Consider the following 12,903-nt stretch of genomic DNA (forward strand, 5'->3'; position numbering starts at 1 on the left):
AAAGCGAAATTTTATGCACTGTAGTGTTCTACATTTTCTTAATTTTTCATCATCTNTAAACTAAAAATAATAATTTATTTATCATTGTAACGTAATAATAATGTGATCGTTATTCGGAATCAGAAAATGATGTACTTTGACTTTTTTATTAAATTGTATAAACAATTTTTTCAATATTTTTAGTAGATAAACATGTTAAATCTATTAAAATTAAATAATAAAATTTAATGATGAATATGAATGTATTAATTCAACTTTCAATTTGGGTTTCGGGATTTTGTCAACTTTTCTGATTTTTCTTTTATTTTAAAATATAAATGTTCAAATAAATGAAAAATGATTTTTTTTCTCTACTACTTATGTAGAATATCAAGTACTATATATTCTACTCAAATGTCTTATAAATTTATATGATATGGTAAAAGGTTTGTGCATAAACTTATTGTTGGGTACAATAATTGATCATATTGGATAGAGTAATTGAAATATTGTGCTTGAACTGTTGTACTATTTAAAATATTTGATTTGCACCGTTACCATAATCTATAGGTTTGGATAAAACAATAAACGCTTGAGCCTACAATTGGTATCAGAGCCAAGATCGCGACTTTGATTTTCATTTATTGCAATTTGTGCAATTATTAAGAGATAGATTGTTTGGTACAAAAATTGTCCACTATAGGTAGGCGCTTGAGCTGTTGTATGATTTAAAGATTTGACTTGCATAGTTATCATCAGTTATAGCTATTAGTAAAGCGACAAACGCTCGATCCTATATTATTCGATTGTAAAGCTAGAAGAAAATGTTGCATCAACTTTTAGTTTTGAATTGATCCCTTACATGTTACTCGGTTTTTAAATTTAGAAGCATTCTACAGTTTTCAAATATCATTATATATTGAATTATAATTTATCCCTTTCAAATTGGATAAATATACAATAAAACTCATGTAAATATTATTAACAAAAACATTTAAAAGAAATATTGGATTTGTCGATAATCAAAATAAGAAATAAAAAAATTTTGATATCTGAGTGAGAAATAAGATATTAATTAAATAAAGTTATAATTGCCACAATGAAATAATTCACCTACATGCATTTATCATTGTATTTTGCAACTAAAATGTCAAAAAAAGTTTCCACGTATTATTTTTATATCATATTTAAAATAATTATGAATCCTAATTTTTATTATTTTTAGTTGGCCTTAATTATGAAAAATCATTGTGAATAAATTGAATTTGAAAATTCTTATATCTATGTATATCACACATTAATATATCAACTTAAGTCCATGTAATAAAAAGCTACAAAATGAACTTATTCATCTTCAATGTACACAAATTATATGGTAAAGATATATGGCAATTAAGACAATGAATTAGAATATGTGCTCACATATAACAAAATATATAGACAAAAAAAACAATTAATAAAAATATATTTCTAGATATAAATATTTTTTTTATAACTTTTTACAGTGAGTTGGAGAAGATAAAAGAGAAAAAATATTAACTCTTTTGGGTTACACAAAAAAATAGAAATAGAAGAATGTTTGTCATACAATGAATTCAGTTTCCAAATTAAATGTATATTATAAAGTTATATTTACCGTTCAAACTTTATAAATGCAATGAATTTTTCTCAAGATAAGGGTACACAAATGTTCCCGTTAAGATATTTAAACAATTAGAAAAACTAAATATATTATTTTTCTGGAGGTAATACCGATATGACATTAGTAATTTGATTGTGCTAATTATACTTATGAGTTAATATGGAATATTAAAATAAATGTCATAAGAGTCAGTAAAAAGATGATTTATTGTCAAAAATATTATTATTATAAATTACAAATAAATGACAACATTTAAACAATTTTTATTTAAATCAATCCATGAGTACTTTTTATGTGATGATAGATTGTTATAATAATTAGAGGTGAGCATTCGTTCGGTTCTGTTACCGACCGAACCGAACCGAATTAGTCATAACCGGACCGAACCGAAATATTTAGCAATAACCGAACCGACCGAATTAATTTTCATAACCGATGAAAATCGAACCGAATTAAAATCGGTTAATTCGGTTGGTGACCGAATTAACCAATTAGTTTTAAAAAAAATTGTGATTTAATTTTAATTATATATGTAATTTTTTTGAACACTACAATCTACATAAATGCATAAAAACATAAAATCACATACATCACAAATTTTTCTTTAGAATTAGGGCTGATTTTAAAATTAAAAATAAAAATATATATTAAAATTGACAAATAATAAAAATTTATTAAATAATAATATTTATTATATCAGTTAGCCGATTTCAAAATTTTGAAAACCGTAACCGAACTGATCGAATTAACCGATATAATTGATTTTTTTTAAATTGAAAACCGAATTTCCGAATTGACTCGGTTCGGTCGGTTTATAGGTTATCAAGTATAGTTTATATGTTATCAAGTATAAGTGTGTAATAAATTAATGTGTAGTTTATATGTTATCGAGTATAAGTGTCTAATAAATTAAAGATGACTAGGAAAATAAAAGCATCCAGTAGAAATTATTGTTAATTTACATGAAAGAGAATAATAATTAAACAACATTGTAAATAAAAAAATTGCATATCATTGATTGTAAAAAAAGATTGCAATAATTGAATATTATAATAAAATATATGCATTATTGAGAGAAAATGACAAATAACAAAAGAAAACAAAATGATAAAAAAGATATGAGAAAAATTTTAGTACTCCAAATCTTTTTTTAAAATTAAAAAATATGTTTTTTTTTTCAAATTAGTTACATATGCTAATTAACACGAATTGTCAAAATTTACAATACTATTATCATTGTTTTTGTTGAGTTAACTAATTTTGTTTCAAATTCTAATTACTTCAACATATGTTTCTCACGTGCCACGCACGTGCATTATTTCTAGTATATACATAACTCGAACATATTCTAAATTAGCATACTTCTTAAAGATCCTCGATCTCCAATTTAATACTCTCTTTTTTTATTGTCGCGTGTATGACAATATATTTCTATAATTCTATTTTCCTTAAGGTTGCAATATATATCAAGTTGAGATCCATATATGGCCTCGATCCAACCTATGAGAAACCCTACAAAATTCGTACATTATCAATAAATCTGGAATCAATGAATGACAGAGCCTGTATATTGAGTCCAATTCAAAAGCCCGATCGGATCTCAAAATTCAACTTTCCTTGCTCACCACTTGATCTATGAAAAGTTTTGGGCTCAAAACTTAGGACAAACATTGTACTCGAATCGATGTTTGAAAGAGATTTGAATCTATATATCATGTAATAAAATACGTTTTTATCTCTCTCGTCTTGACCTACATTTCATAGATTTTTTAAAGACATTGTATATATTTGACATTTACTCTTTTTTTCCTAGGAAAAACTTGTGTGAGACGGTCTCACAAGTCATATTTTATGAGGGAGACGGATCTATTATTTAGATCATCCATGAAAAAGTATTACTTTTTATGCTAATAATATTACTTTTTATTATGAATATCGATAGGATTGACCCGTCTAACAGATAAAGATCCGTGAGACCGTCTCACAATAGACCTACTTTTTTTTTTATTATAATTTTTGCACGGAGGTAAATTTCAAGGGCATAAATTACGTGGTAGGTGAACACAAAACACCCGATTTTTTTTTTTATTTCCCTTGGATAAATATAAAACCACCGAAATCAGACACGTAGATGGGTCCAAAAATAAGATTTTTTTTTATATACATTATTAAATATATGCGTGTAGACAAGGCCGAACTGTAGGATAGGTTGTAATAACTTGGAAGCCAAACAAACAGATGCGTAGAAACGAACAACGAACAGAAGGAAAGGTCAACACGTAGGGGCGTCATTCAAGAAACAATCTCTCCCACACGTGAAAATTTTGTATGAACATGTCAAACATTGTGAACTCATAAAACATCGATTTAAACGTGAAATTTGAGCCAAAATTCCATCGTCCCACCCCCACCCTACATCATTCAAGCATTCAAGGCTGAAATTCAAGATTTTAATGCTAGGAATATGGGGGAGTGTGCAACATTACCTCCCATGCATAAAACCGAGCAGGGCAATAAATTTATAAAATTTTCGAGAATATGTTGATTTGTGCTCCATCCTTATGGAATCACACCTCGCTTTATGATCTCGACCATGTGAACATTTTGGATGCAATAGTTTACGTTCATCGGAGCTCTAATTTCTTGGGTTCACCTCACTCTATTAGCTCACGGCGACATTTTTCTTTTGGCGATCCCCCCCATGATCTTCATTTCATGAAACACAACTGTTGTGTTAGAATTTAGCATCTTGGCGAAAACAGGATCAGTAAAAAAAACATATCATAGAAACTATTCAGAGATCACCGGCCTAAGAAATTCAATCTCCCTATTTTCTTTCCAGGTGAATGTACCAAAATCAAGAAAGCAGATTTGAATGTGATAATTTAAAATTCACATAGCTGGTGCAAGAGAACTGTAATCACTATTCTGATGCAGATATATGCTACTCCGAAATAGTTGTTACTCCAATGAGAATACATGCAAAGATCCTGCTGTTAGCAACAAAATGAACTTGCATAACATGAAACATCGTGTTCAATGGTAATCAAAGAAAGAAAGAAAGAATACCCCATTGCCAATCTTTTTCACTGTGTTGGTTTTATTTCTACCGAATAAATCAAGAAATATGAACAATTTAGCAGAACTAATCAAACAATTAGCTTTCATAAATCAAGAAATCCTTCCTTGCCTACCGCATGTTTACCCATGGATTCGACATTTTGATCGAATTCCCCATCCAATCAATACTAACACGTCCTTCACGATCAACCAATTTCTTCAAGAAGATATATTCCAACTCCGGAGTAACTGCAGTTGAAGCCAACGATTCAAAATTCAACTTCAGAATCATACCAATAAGAGTTCGAAATTGTCTCAAGATTTAAACAATTACCTTTGTTTTGTCACGGAGCACCTTCAGAAACTTTATACATATCTGCCGTAATTTCTGTCAAACTCAATCCAGGGAATAGTGTCTGCCCAAAACAAGAAGTATCGATAAAACAGTGATCACTTGTAGTTTAATCAATCAAATGATTAAATAAGCAAAAACTCAGATTTCAATTGGGAGAATGAAATCAATGTGAGATTCAATAAAAGGGAATTTGGGATCATGCACTTACATTCAATTCTCTCTGGACAACTTTGGCTCTCTTCTTGGGTCTGCGCGGTGGTTTGTGACCGGTGAATGCTAAGAAATCCTCTCCGATTTCTTTCCTTGACAGGGCAACCGAAAATTTCTCCCGTGTTAATTTCCCTCTACAAATCGCCGCCACGTTGCCGCCACTTCTAAGCCTGGACGATACGTCAGTCACCTCCGTTGCCCCATCCGCCCTCAAAGCTTTCCCTCTAACCCCGGTGGCAGAAGCACCACCATTTGAACCGAAAATAAACCCACTTAACGGAGTCTTACAGGCAGCTGGCCTCTTCCTCAGATTCCACGGCGTTTTGCTCTCTCCTTCGCCAGGAATCACCGCCGAATACTGCGGTACCGGTGGGTGCGGCGGCAGCAAAGATACAGAAACCTCAGCATCCTTGTGACCATCCTTAAAGGCCGCACCTTTCAATTTATCAGCAGCCGTCTGATCATCAAGCTTCACGTCCTCTCTCATGGCGGCCAACCAGTCATCCCCGACCTCGCTAATTCTCCGGTCACCATCTGACACCGGCGATGGAGTAGAACACATTTGAAAGGATCCAAAAGGAATCAATTCAGAAGCAGGAGAGTCTTTGTCTCTCTCCCTCTCACTTGTAGTCCGCCGCTGATTGATTGATTGTTGGTGGTGGTGATCAGATGAACCAGCGTCATTGGCCGTGAATTTTCCAAGCGGAGAGACTTGGCCACCAGAATCAACCTTAATGCAGCGGAGAAATCTCTGATTCCCCCACCTTAAACCGGCTGGAAACGTGAAATTGTGCAAAGCCTTGGATCTTTTTGTCCCCATAGCAATATCCTGCACATTCAAATCTCACACTTAATCAAACGCTCAAAGGTAGAAGCTTTAGGTATTTTTTGTATGTTCCAATGGATGAAAGAAGCCGTGAGATGGAGAAGGTAGACGAAAGGAAAATTATTTGCTGTGTTTTTCCTTGATATTTAATCTAGGTTTAATTTTATATANTGAAAATTGATATATATGTCGATTATCCAAAAACTAACATTTAATCAAATTATAAAAAAAGAAATATTTCAAATATTACATAATAATCCTTTATCCAATCGGTAATTTGGAGATTTTATGGAGGAAAAAATTTGGTAAAACTCTTTATATATCACTTGCAGTCTCTTGTTTATATGTATACTAGTTTTTTTTTTTCAATTGAAGAATGTACACTAATATCACATGCTGTTTGTAAAATAGTTGATATAATATAAATTTATATATTTTAATTTTTTTCTAACAGATTATTAATATAAAACATATATATTAGAAAGAAGACAGAAAACTTGTGTGAGACGGTATCACGGATCGTATTTGTGAGACGGATCTCTTATTTGGATCATCCATGAAAAAATATTACTTTTTATGCTAAGAGTATTATTTTTTATTGTGAATATGGGTAGGGTTGACCCGTCTCACAGATTAAAATCCGTGAGACGGTCTCACATGAGACTCACTCTAGAAAGAAACAAAATGAAATTATAAATGATAGATAGTTAAAATAAATTTAAAAATAATCACTAATTTTTACTTTCTTAAAATAGGAGATAAACTCATACTTCAAGAAACAGTTAGCTTGGGAATTTTATCCTACCAATATATCATTTAATATTGAATATTTGTTGTTAAAACATTAATTTATGAAAAGAGTTGAGAGTAAACGGTCATTCAAAAGAATTTATAACTTGGATTTTGGTTACTCGAACTTTGACGGAGCTGCTTGTGAGCTACTCCCGAAACCACTCGTTCGCGGTTGGCTCGCTTACTCTCTCTGCGCTTTACGCTTCGGAAGCCTGTGGGAAGGATGTCCATAAAGCATCAAACACAACATGTAATTAAAACGAGCGTTCAATAAACTAAACATATATGGACTGCGCAAGGCATTCTGCTCAATTGTATTAATATCAAGAAAAAAAAACATAATACCCCCCACCAATTTTTTTCACTATACTAGGCTTGTTTATTTTCATAAACCATAACAAAAATGTGAAACAACTATCTATAAACAGAACTGGTTCAAATTAACATTCTTAAAGCTACCAACTCTTTCTTGTACACCACATTTTACCAGAAGAACATTTTGATCAGATTCCCAGATCAAAATAGCGACACTGCTCAGCATATCACTCTATATTTTTCCATCCTGTGCAATCAACCAGTTCTGCAAGTAAACACGGCTTCTTCTAACTCCAGAGCGACTGCAAATCCACCCATGATTTCAAATTTTAGCACCAAATAACCAAATCTAGTAGTAATCAATCTATATTATTTCAGCATCCTTAGATAGGATAGCATAAAATATGAAGGAAAAAAAATCACCTTTCTTGTCATGGAGCAGCTGCTCCAGAAACTTTATACAATTCTGGTGTAATTTCTGTCAACCACAATCCGGGGAACAATGTCTGCACAAAATCAGAAGACTCAATAAAACAGTGATTCTATGCATTTCTATGAATAATATGTTCAAATAACCAGGAACCCTTAATTTTCATTGTTTTTATAAAATCAAAGACGAGTTCGCGAAAACGAATTACTGAGGTTTTCATGTGCTCACATCCAATTGTCTCAGAACAATCTTAGCTCTCTTCTTGGGTCTGCGCGGTGGTTTATGACCAGTAAATGTCAAGAAATCCTCTTCGATTTCTCTCTTTGACAGGGCAACTGAGAACTTCTCCCGTTTCCTTTTCTCTCCGAACCCGTTGCTACCACTCCGCAGCGACTTGCTAGTTACAGCCGCGGCGGCGGCTTTAATTAGAGAAATGTCAGAACTGGGTCTCACACCATCTTCCCTCATACCCTTCCCGCCGACGCCGGGCCAAGAAGCAACACCATTTACCCCGACGGCGAACTCACTTGCCGGTGTCTTACACGCAGCTCGCCTCTTCCTCAGATTCCACGGCCTATTGGTGTCACCTCCCACGGACATCGCCGCAGGATGAGGCGTTAGCGACTGCGGAGACACAGAAACCTCTCCTCCTTCCTTGAAAATCGACACTTTCGATTCATCAGCAGCCTTCTGACGATCAAACATCACGTTCTCTCTCACGGCGGTGACTCCATTACCCTCATCGTCTCCGATTCCACAGCCACCATGTGTTACCTGTGGCGGAGTACAATCCATCTGGATGGATCCAAGAAACACAAAATCAGAATCAGGAGAGCCTTTCTCTCTACCCCGATCTCCTGCGGTCTGCCGCAGTTGGCTTAAATCCTGATGGTGGCGGTGACCAGAAGAATCAGAACCATTGGAGGAGAATTCTCGAAGCGGCGAGCCTTGGCTGTCACAGTCGACCTTTATGCAGCGGAGAGATCTCTGATTCCCCCACCTTAAACCGCCCGGAAACGAAAAATTATGCAACGCCCTGGATCTTTGTGTGTCCATGGCCATATCCTCGAATTCAAAGTTCACACTGAACCCCACGCTCAATGGCAAAAACTATACCGTGGAATGTATTTCTCTGAAATTCGAAGAAGATGGAAACGGCAGAGGAAAAATGGTTTGCTTGCTCTGCTTTTCTTTATTTTTTTAGGTTTATTATGAGGAAAACCGAAACCAGCATTTTATATCCTGAGGTATAGGGGTGCTTCCGACTTTTCGCAATCTGATCTTTGAACGTTGGAGGGTTTGAGTATTATGCGCTTTTCCATAATTTGCTCGTAACACGCTTCTTTCACAATTGCAATGCGCTTTTAAGTTTACACCTACCATGTTAGGCTAGTGATTCGTGAGTGCACACCGTTTCACGTAGTATTTTGTTAGGTGCTATTAGCAGCTAGAACCTCAAAAATATATTAGGCCTCTCAACCAAAAGTTTGAAATAATAATATTCGTTTAAGGGATAAAATAATTAGCAGTTAGTGCACAAAAAACACCGTTTGTTTATTCATTGATCAAGGTAACCTAAGTGTTTAGGTATAAATACCCAACAAGCATCTTTATGGTACGAAGTTCAAAAAACATCATACGACACAAATATGCATGAAACAATACCTTCGTATTTATGTAAAAGAGCTGTTTTGACATTCACTTAATTTGCACCATAGAATCGATCACTACTAGAGTATGTGTGGCTGCATTCGATGTGTTTCGCTCGTCCATTCAAATGTACCAAACTCCATCATATGAAACTAAATATAAGAAGTGTTCCATAGATCTATCATGCTGATATCAGAGTGATCAAAATTCAAGCTAGTGAACTTATATAATCAAATCTTTTGATACAACACCAAGTTTAAGAAGCAACGTGAACTAGAACTGATCGATTTATATGATTAATTTCAGCATCCTTCTACATAAATAAAAGATGGAAAAAATCACCTAATTTCTTGTCATGAAGCAGCTTCAGAAACTTTATATCTATGAGGAGTGACTTCTTTCAATTAAACACAATCCTGGAAACAGTGCCTGCCCAGTATTGTGAAGCATCATCAATTAATAAACCGTGGCTGAATGCTGCACTTTCATGAGTCAAATGATCAAAATTTTAAGTTGTTAGGATGAAATCAGATATGAGATTTTAGAGGAATTCTTGAAAACTTCATGTACTTACATCCAATTATTTCTGAACTTTCTTAGCTCTCTTTTTTGAGTCTGCCTGGTAGTTTCCGATTTTTAAATGAAAAGAAGTCCTCTTCGCGATTTCTTTTTTTTTTTTGATAGGGCAACTAAAAAGTTCGCCTCTTTACTCTTCTTCCCATATATGTTTGCCCGGTTGCCGCCCTTTCTCTGCCTAGAGGACTTGTCATTCGCAGACATAGCCCCATCCACCCTCAGAACCTTCCCGCTCCCACCATTTCCACCGACGACAAACCCACTCATTACCGGAGTCTTACACGTGGATCGCATCTTTCTGATCAGATTCCTAGGTCTACAAGTCTCACCTTTCACAGGCATCGCCACAGTATCATGCGTCAAGATGGGAGCGGAAGCGGAGGCACAGAAACCCCGCCTCCCTCATGGCCCTCCCTGAACATTTTGTCTTTCAATTTACCCTCATTGTCTCCAATCAATATATGGCCACAGCTGATACCGGTGGAGGAGTAGAACCCATTTGGTGAGGGTCCAAGAAAACACACAGCAGAATCAGAAGAGGCTTTACCTCTCCCGCTACCGCTTGTAGTTCGCTGCTCGTTTATTGGTCGGTGGTGCTGATCAGAAGAAACAGAATCGTGCATGACGAATGGGAGAAATCTCTGATTCCCACAGTGGCAAAGTCACGTTTTCAATTATATACGAGCTAGAATTTTCTAAGATAAAGTTGAGTTAATATTAACAAACAAAATCTCATATACAAAAAACATAGAGAAAAACCGAGCCGCTCGGGCAGTAACACATGGCTCCGCCCGTGTTCCTCCACCTTAAACCGCCGGAAAACTTAAAATTATGCACCACACTGGATCTTTGTGTACCCGAAAACATATCCTTGAACGCAAAATCTGTACTTATCTGTGTATTTCTTGGATTTTCGAAGCGTGAAAGAAGCAATGAGATGGAGACTTAAGGTGGAGGACAAAACGATTGCTTCCTGGGATCATGTGAAATGGCGGGGAAGAGGGGGCGGGGCGCTCCTTTCGTAGTTTCGACTTTGCACACCACTGATCTTTGACTTGGGTAGGAAGTTCCGGAAGTGTACATGATAGCGTATAAAATGATATATAGGCGGGGAAGGTGAACAATCAATTCAGATGTTATTGATTATGTTTTTCCTAATATGATAAATTATGTTAATTATAAAAACTATATGCATTGATAGAGTCGTTATCACACCAAAAAAATGTTGATGTCGACCATATTAAATATATGCTCATTCTCAAGTTTCCTGAAGAGGAAAAAAATTATACTTCTTGGGATAGTGTAGAAGACGATAATCACAACCTTTTTCAATAAGAATGTTTGAATTCTCTTAGTCCAATTGGTTTGTCACCACATAAAATTATATTGAAAGTAAGAAGTCCTATCACGCTCTTGAGAAATGTTGCTCTCGAACTTGATCCATGTAGTGGAACAAGATTAATATGTCGTAGTCTAGGTAGAAATTTTTATAGATGTTGAGATCATAACAGGTCCTCACAAGAGTACCGGATTCTTTTTACATAGAATGTCCTTGAAAAGTGAAAATAATTATGTATTAACATTTGAGTTAACACGTCAACAGTTTCCCATAATGTTTAGTTTTGCTTGAGAATAAACAAAGCACGAGGTCAAACAATCCCAAATATTGACATATTTTTGTGTAACCATGTATTCAGCCAGGGTCAGCTACATGTGACACTTTCAAGACGAGTCTCACAAAATTCTACAAAAATTTTGGTAAAAGACGGGATCGATCTAGTGTATTCGCAAGAAACGCGGTTTTCAAAGATGTATTGTTACCTAATAGAGAATGATAAAGTGTAAGTAAGCCAACTCTCTTTATTGTAAAATTTTCAAAATTACATCATGTAGAAATAATCACAATAAGTTTATGGTCTATGATTTTTTATGTTGCTTTATGTTAGTGATCATATCAAATCCGTTTGTTCGTTTTGATCTTGCAGGTGATAATGTATTTATTACGAGTTCCAAGGTCTTATGATCTAATCTCTCACATATTCTCAATAAAGTAAATAAATCATTATATTAGATCTTCTTAGACATTGTTTTATTATAATCTTTACAGACAAATTTACATTTTTGTTGGTAGATTTTAAACCCAAATGTTTCAAGATCTAGCAAAGTTTCAATCTCAAAATGTGAAATTTTATTTGGCACATTTTCATATTTACTATTCTGGCATATTTGAACATTTGCTGCATATAAAAGCAATAATGATTTTTTATGATCAAAACCTATATCATGTAAGGTAACAAATTGAATTTGACAGATTTATTTAAGCTTTGGAATTTCACGATTCAAGTACAAAATGCTTTGGTGTCATGATATTGTAATATCATGAATGTTTAAAATATTTGTCTCGGTGGCTAGTATATTATAAATGCAATTTTAGTTTGTGAATTGACATTTTTTGATTTTATTTTTGTATATTATTAATAGTTAGTTTTTATTTAGTAATTTGTATTTTTTTTATTTGGTCTTCTACGTAACTAGCTCTTGTAACAAGAATAAAATTACTTTAAAAACATTAAAATAAATATAAATAAAAAAGAGAAAAACTAAATTAAAACGACACCTAATATTTAAAAATATGATGAAAAAACTTGTTTCTTTTTATAATTGCTTAAATAAATTTTAATGTGCATAATATAAGTTTTATTCTCACTAAATGATCAATTTAAAACCTCATTAGTAACAAGTAAGTAATATTTGATAGATTTAGTGTCATAGGCAAAAAAAATCAAGTTATTTGATGAAAATTAAACATTGACAAATAACATAACTAAAACTGAAAATATGTCAATTTACATGACTAAAATTATAGTTTTCTATATATTAATACTGACAAATTTATTGATATCTTCTTTATATTTTATTTATTTCAAATTTCAATAAAATCAATCATTATTTTTACATAACATTGACAAATAACATAACTAAAACTGAAAATATGTTAATTTACATGACTAAAATTATAGTTCTCTATATATTAATACTGACAAATTTATTGATATCTTCTTTATATT

The 12,903-nt window shown here is 33.5% G+C and overlaps 2 protein-coding genes across 7 annotated transcripts; both read right to left on the reverse strand.

The window, feature by feature from the left end:
• Positions 1 to 3,887: 3,887 nt before the first annotated feature.
• LOC140968840 (uncharacterized) lies at positions 3,888 to 6,205 on the reverse strand. 6 transcript variants are annotated; one of them, XR_012173843.1, is made up of 4 exons: positions 5,245 to 6,205; positions 5,016 to 5,097; positions 4,816 to 4,898; positions 3,888 to 4,611 (listed from the first exon to the last, which is right to left on the reverse strand). XR_012173843.1 is itself a non-coding variant. In XM_073429963.1 (3 exons), exons 1-2 carry the CDS (start codon positions 6,064 to 6,066, stop codon positions 5,026 to 5,028), a joined length of 894 nt encoding a protein of 297 aa, XP_073286064.1. In that variant the 5' UTR covers positions 6,067 to 6,205; the 3' UTR covers positions 3,888 to 4,898; positions 5,016 to 5,025. The 6 variants fall into 6 exon arrangements, 3 of the variants coding, with proteins under 3 accessions (XP_073286064.1, XP_073286063.1, XP_073286065.1); XR_012173842.1 differs by having other exon boundaries at positions 3,888 to 4,327; positions 4,816 to 4,930; XR_012173841.1 differs by having other exon boundaries at positions 4,816 to 4,930.
• Positions 6,206 to 7,399: 1,194 nt separating this feature from the next.
• On the reverse strand, positions 7,400 to 8,805 carry LOC140968839 (uncharacterized). Its single transcript, XM_073429961.1, has 3 exons — positions 7,838 to 8,805; positions 7,603 to 7,685; positions 7,400 to 7,481 (listed from the first exon to the last, which is right to left on the reverse strand). The coding sequence occupies exons 1-2, from the start codon at positions 8,669 to 8,671 to the stop codon at positions 7,611 to 7,613; spliced, it is 909 nt and encodes a 302-aa protein (XP_073286062.1). The 5' UTR covers positions 8,672 to 8,805; the 3' UTR covers positions 7,400 to 7,481; positions 7,603 to 7,610.
• Positions 8,806 to 12,903: the final 4,098 nt, after the last annotated feature.

This window comes from Primulina huaijiensis, unplaced genomic scaffold, assembly GCF_012295235.1.
Source record: "Primulina huaijiensis isolate GDHJ02 unplaced genomic scaffold, ASM1229523v2 scaffold37901, whole genome shotgun sequence".
NCBI lineage: Eukaryota > Viridiplantae > Streptophyta > Magnoliopsida > Lamiales > Gesneriaceae > Primulina > Primulina huaijiensis.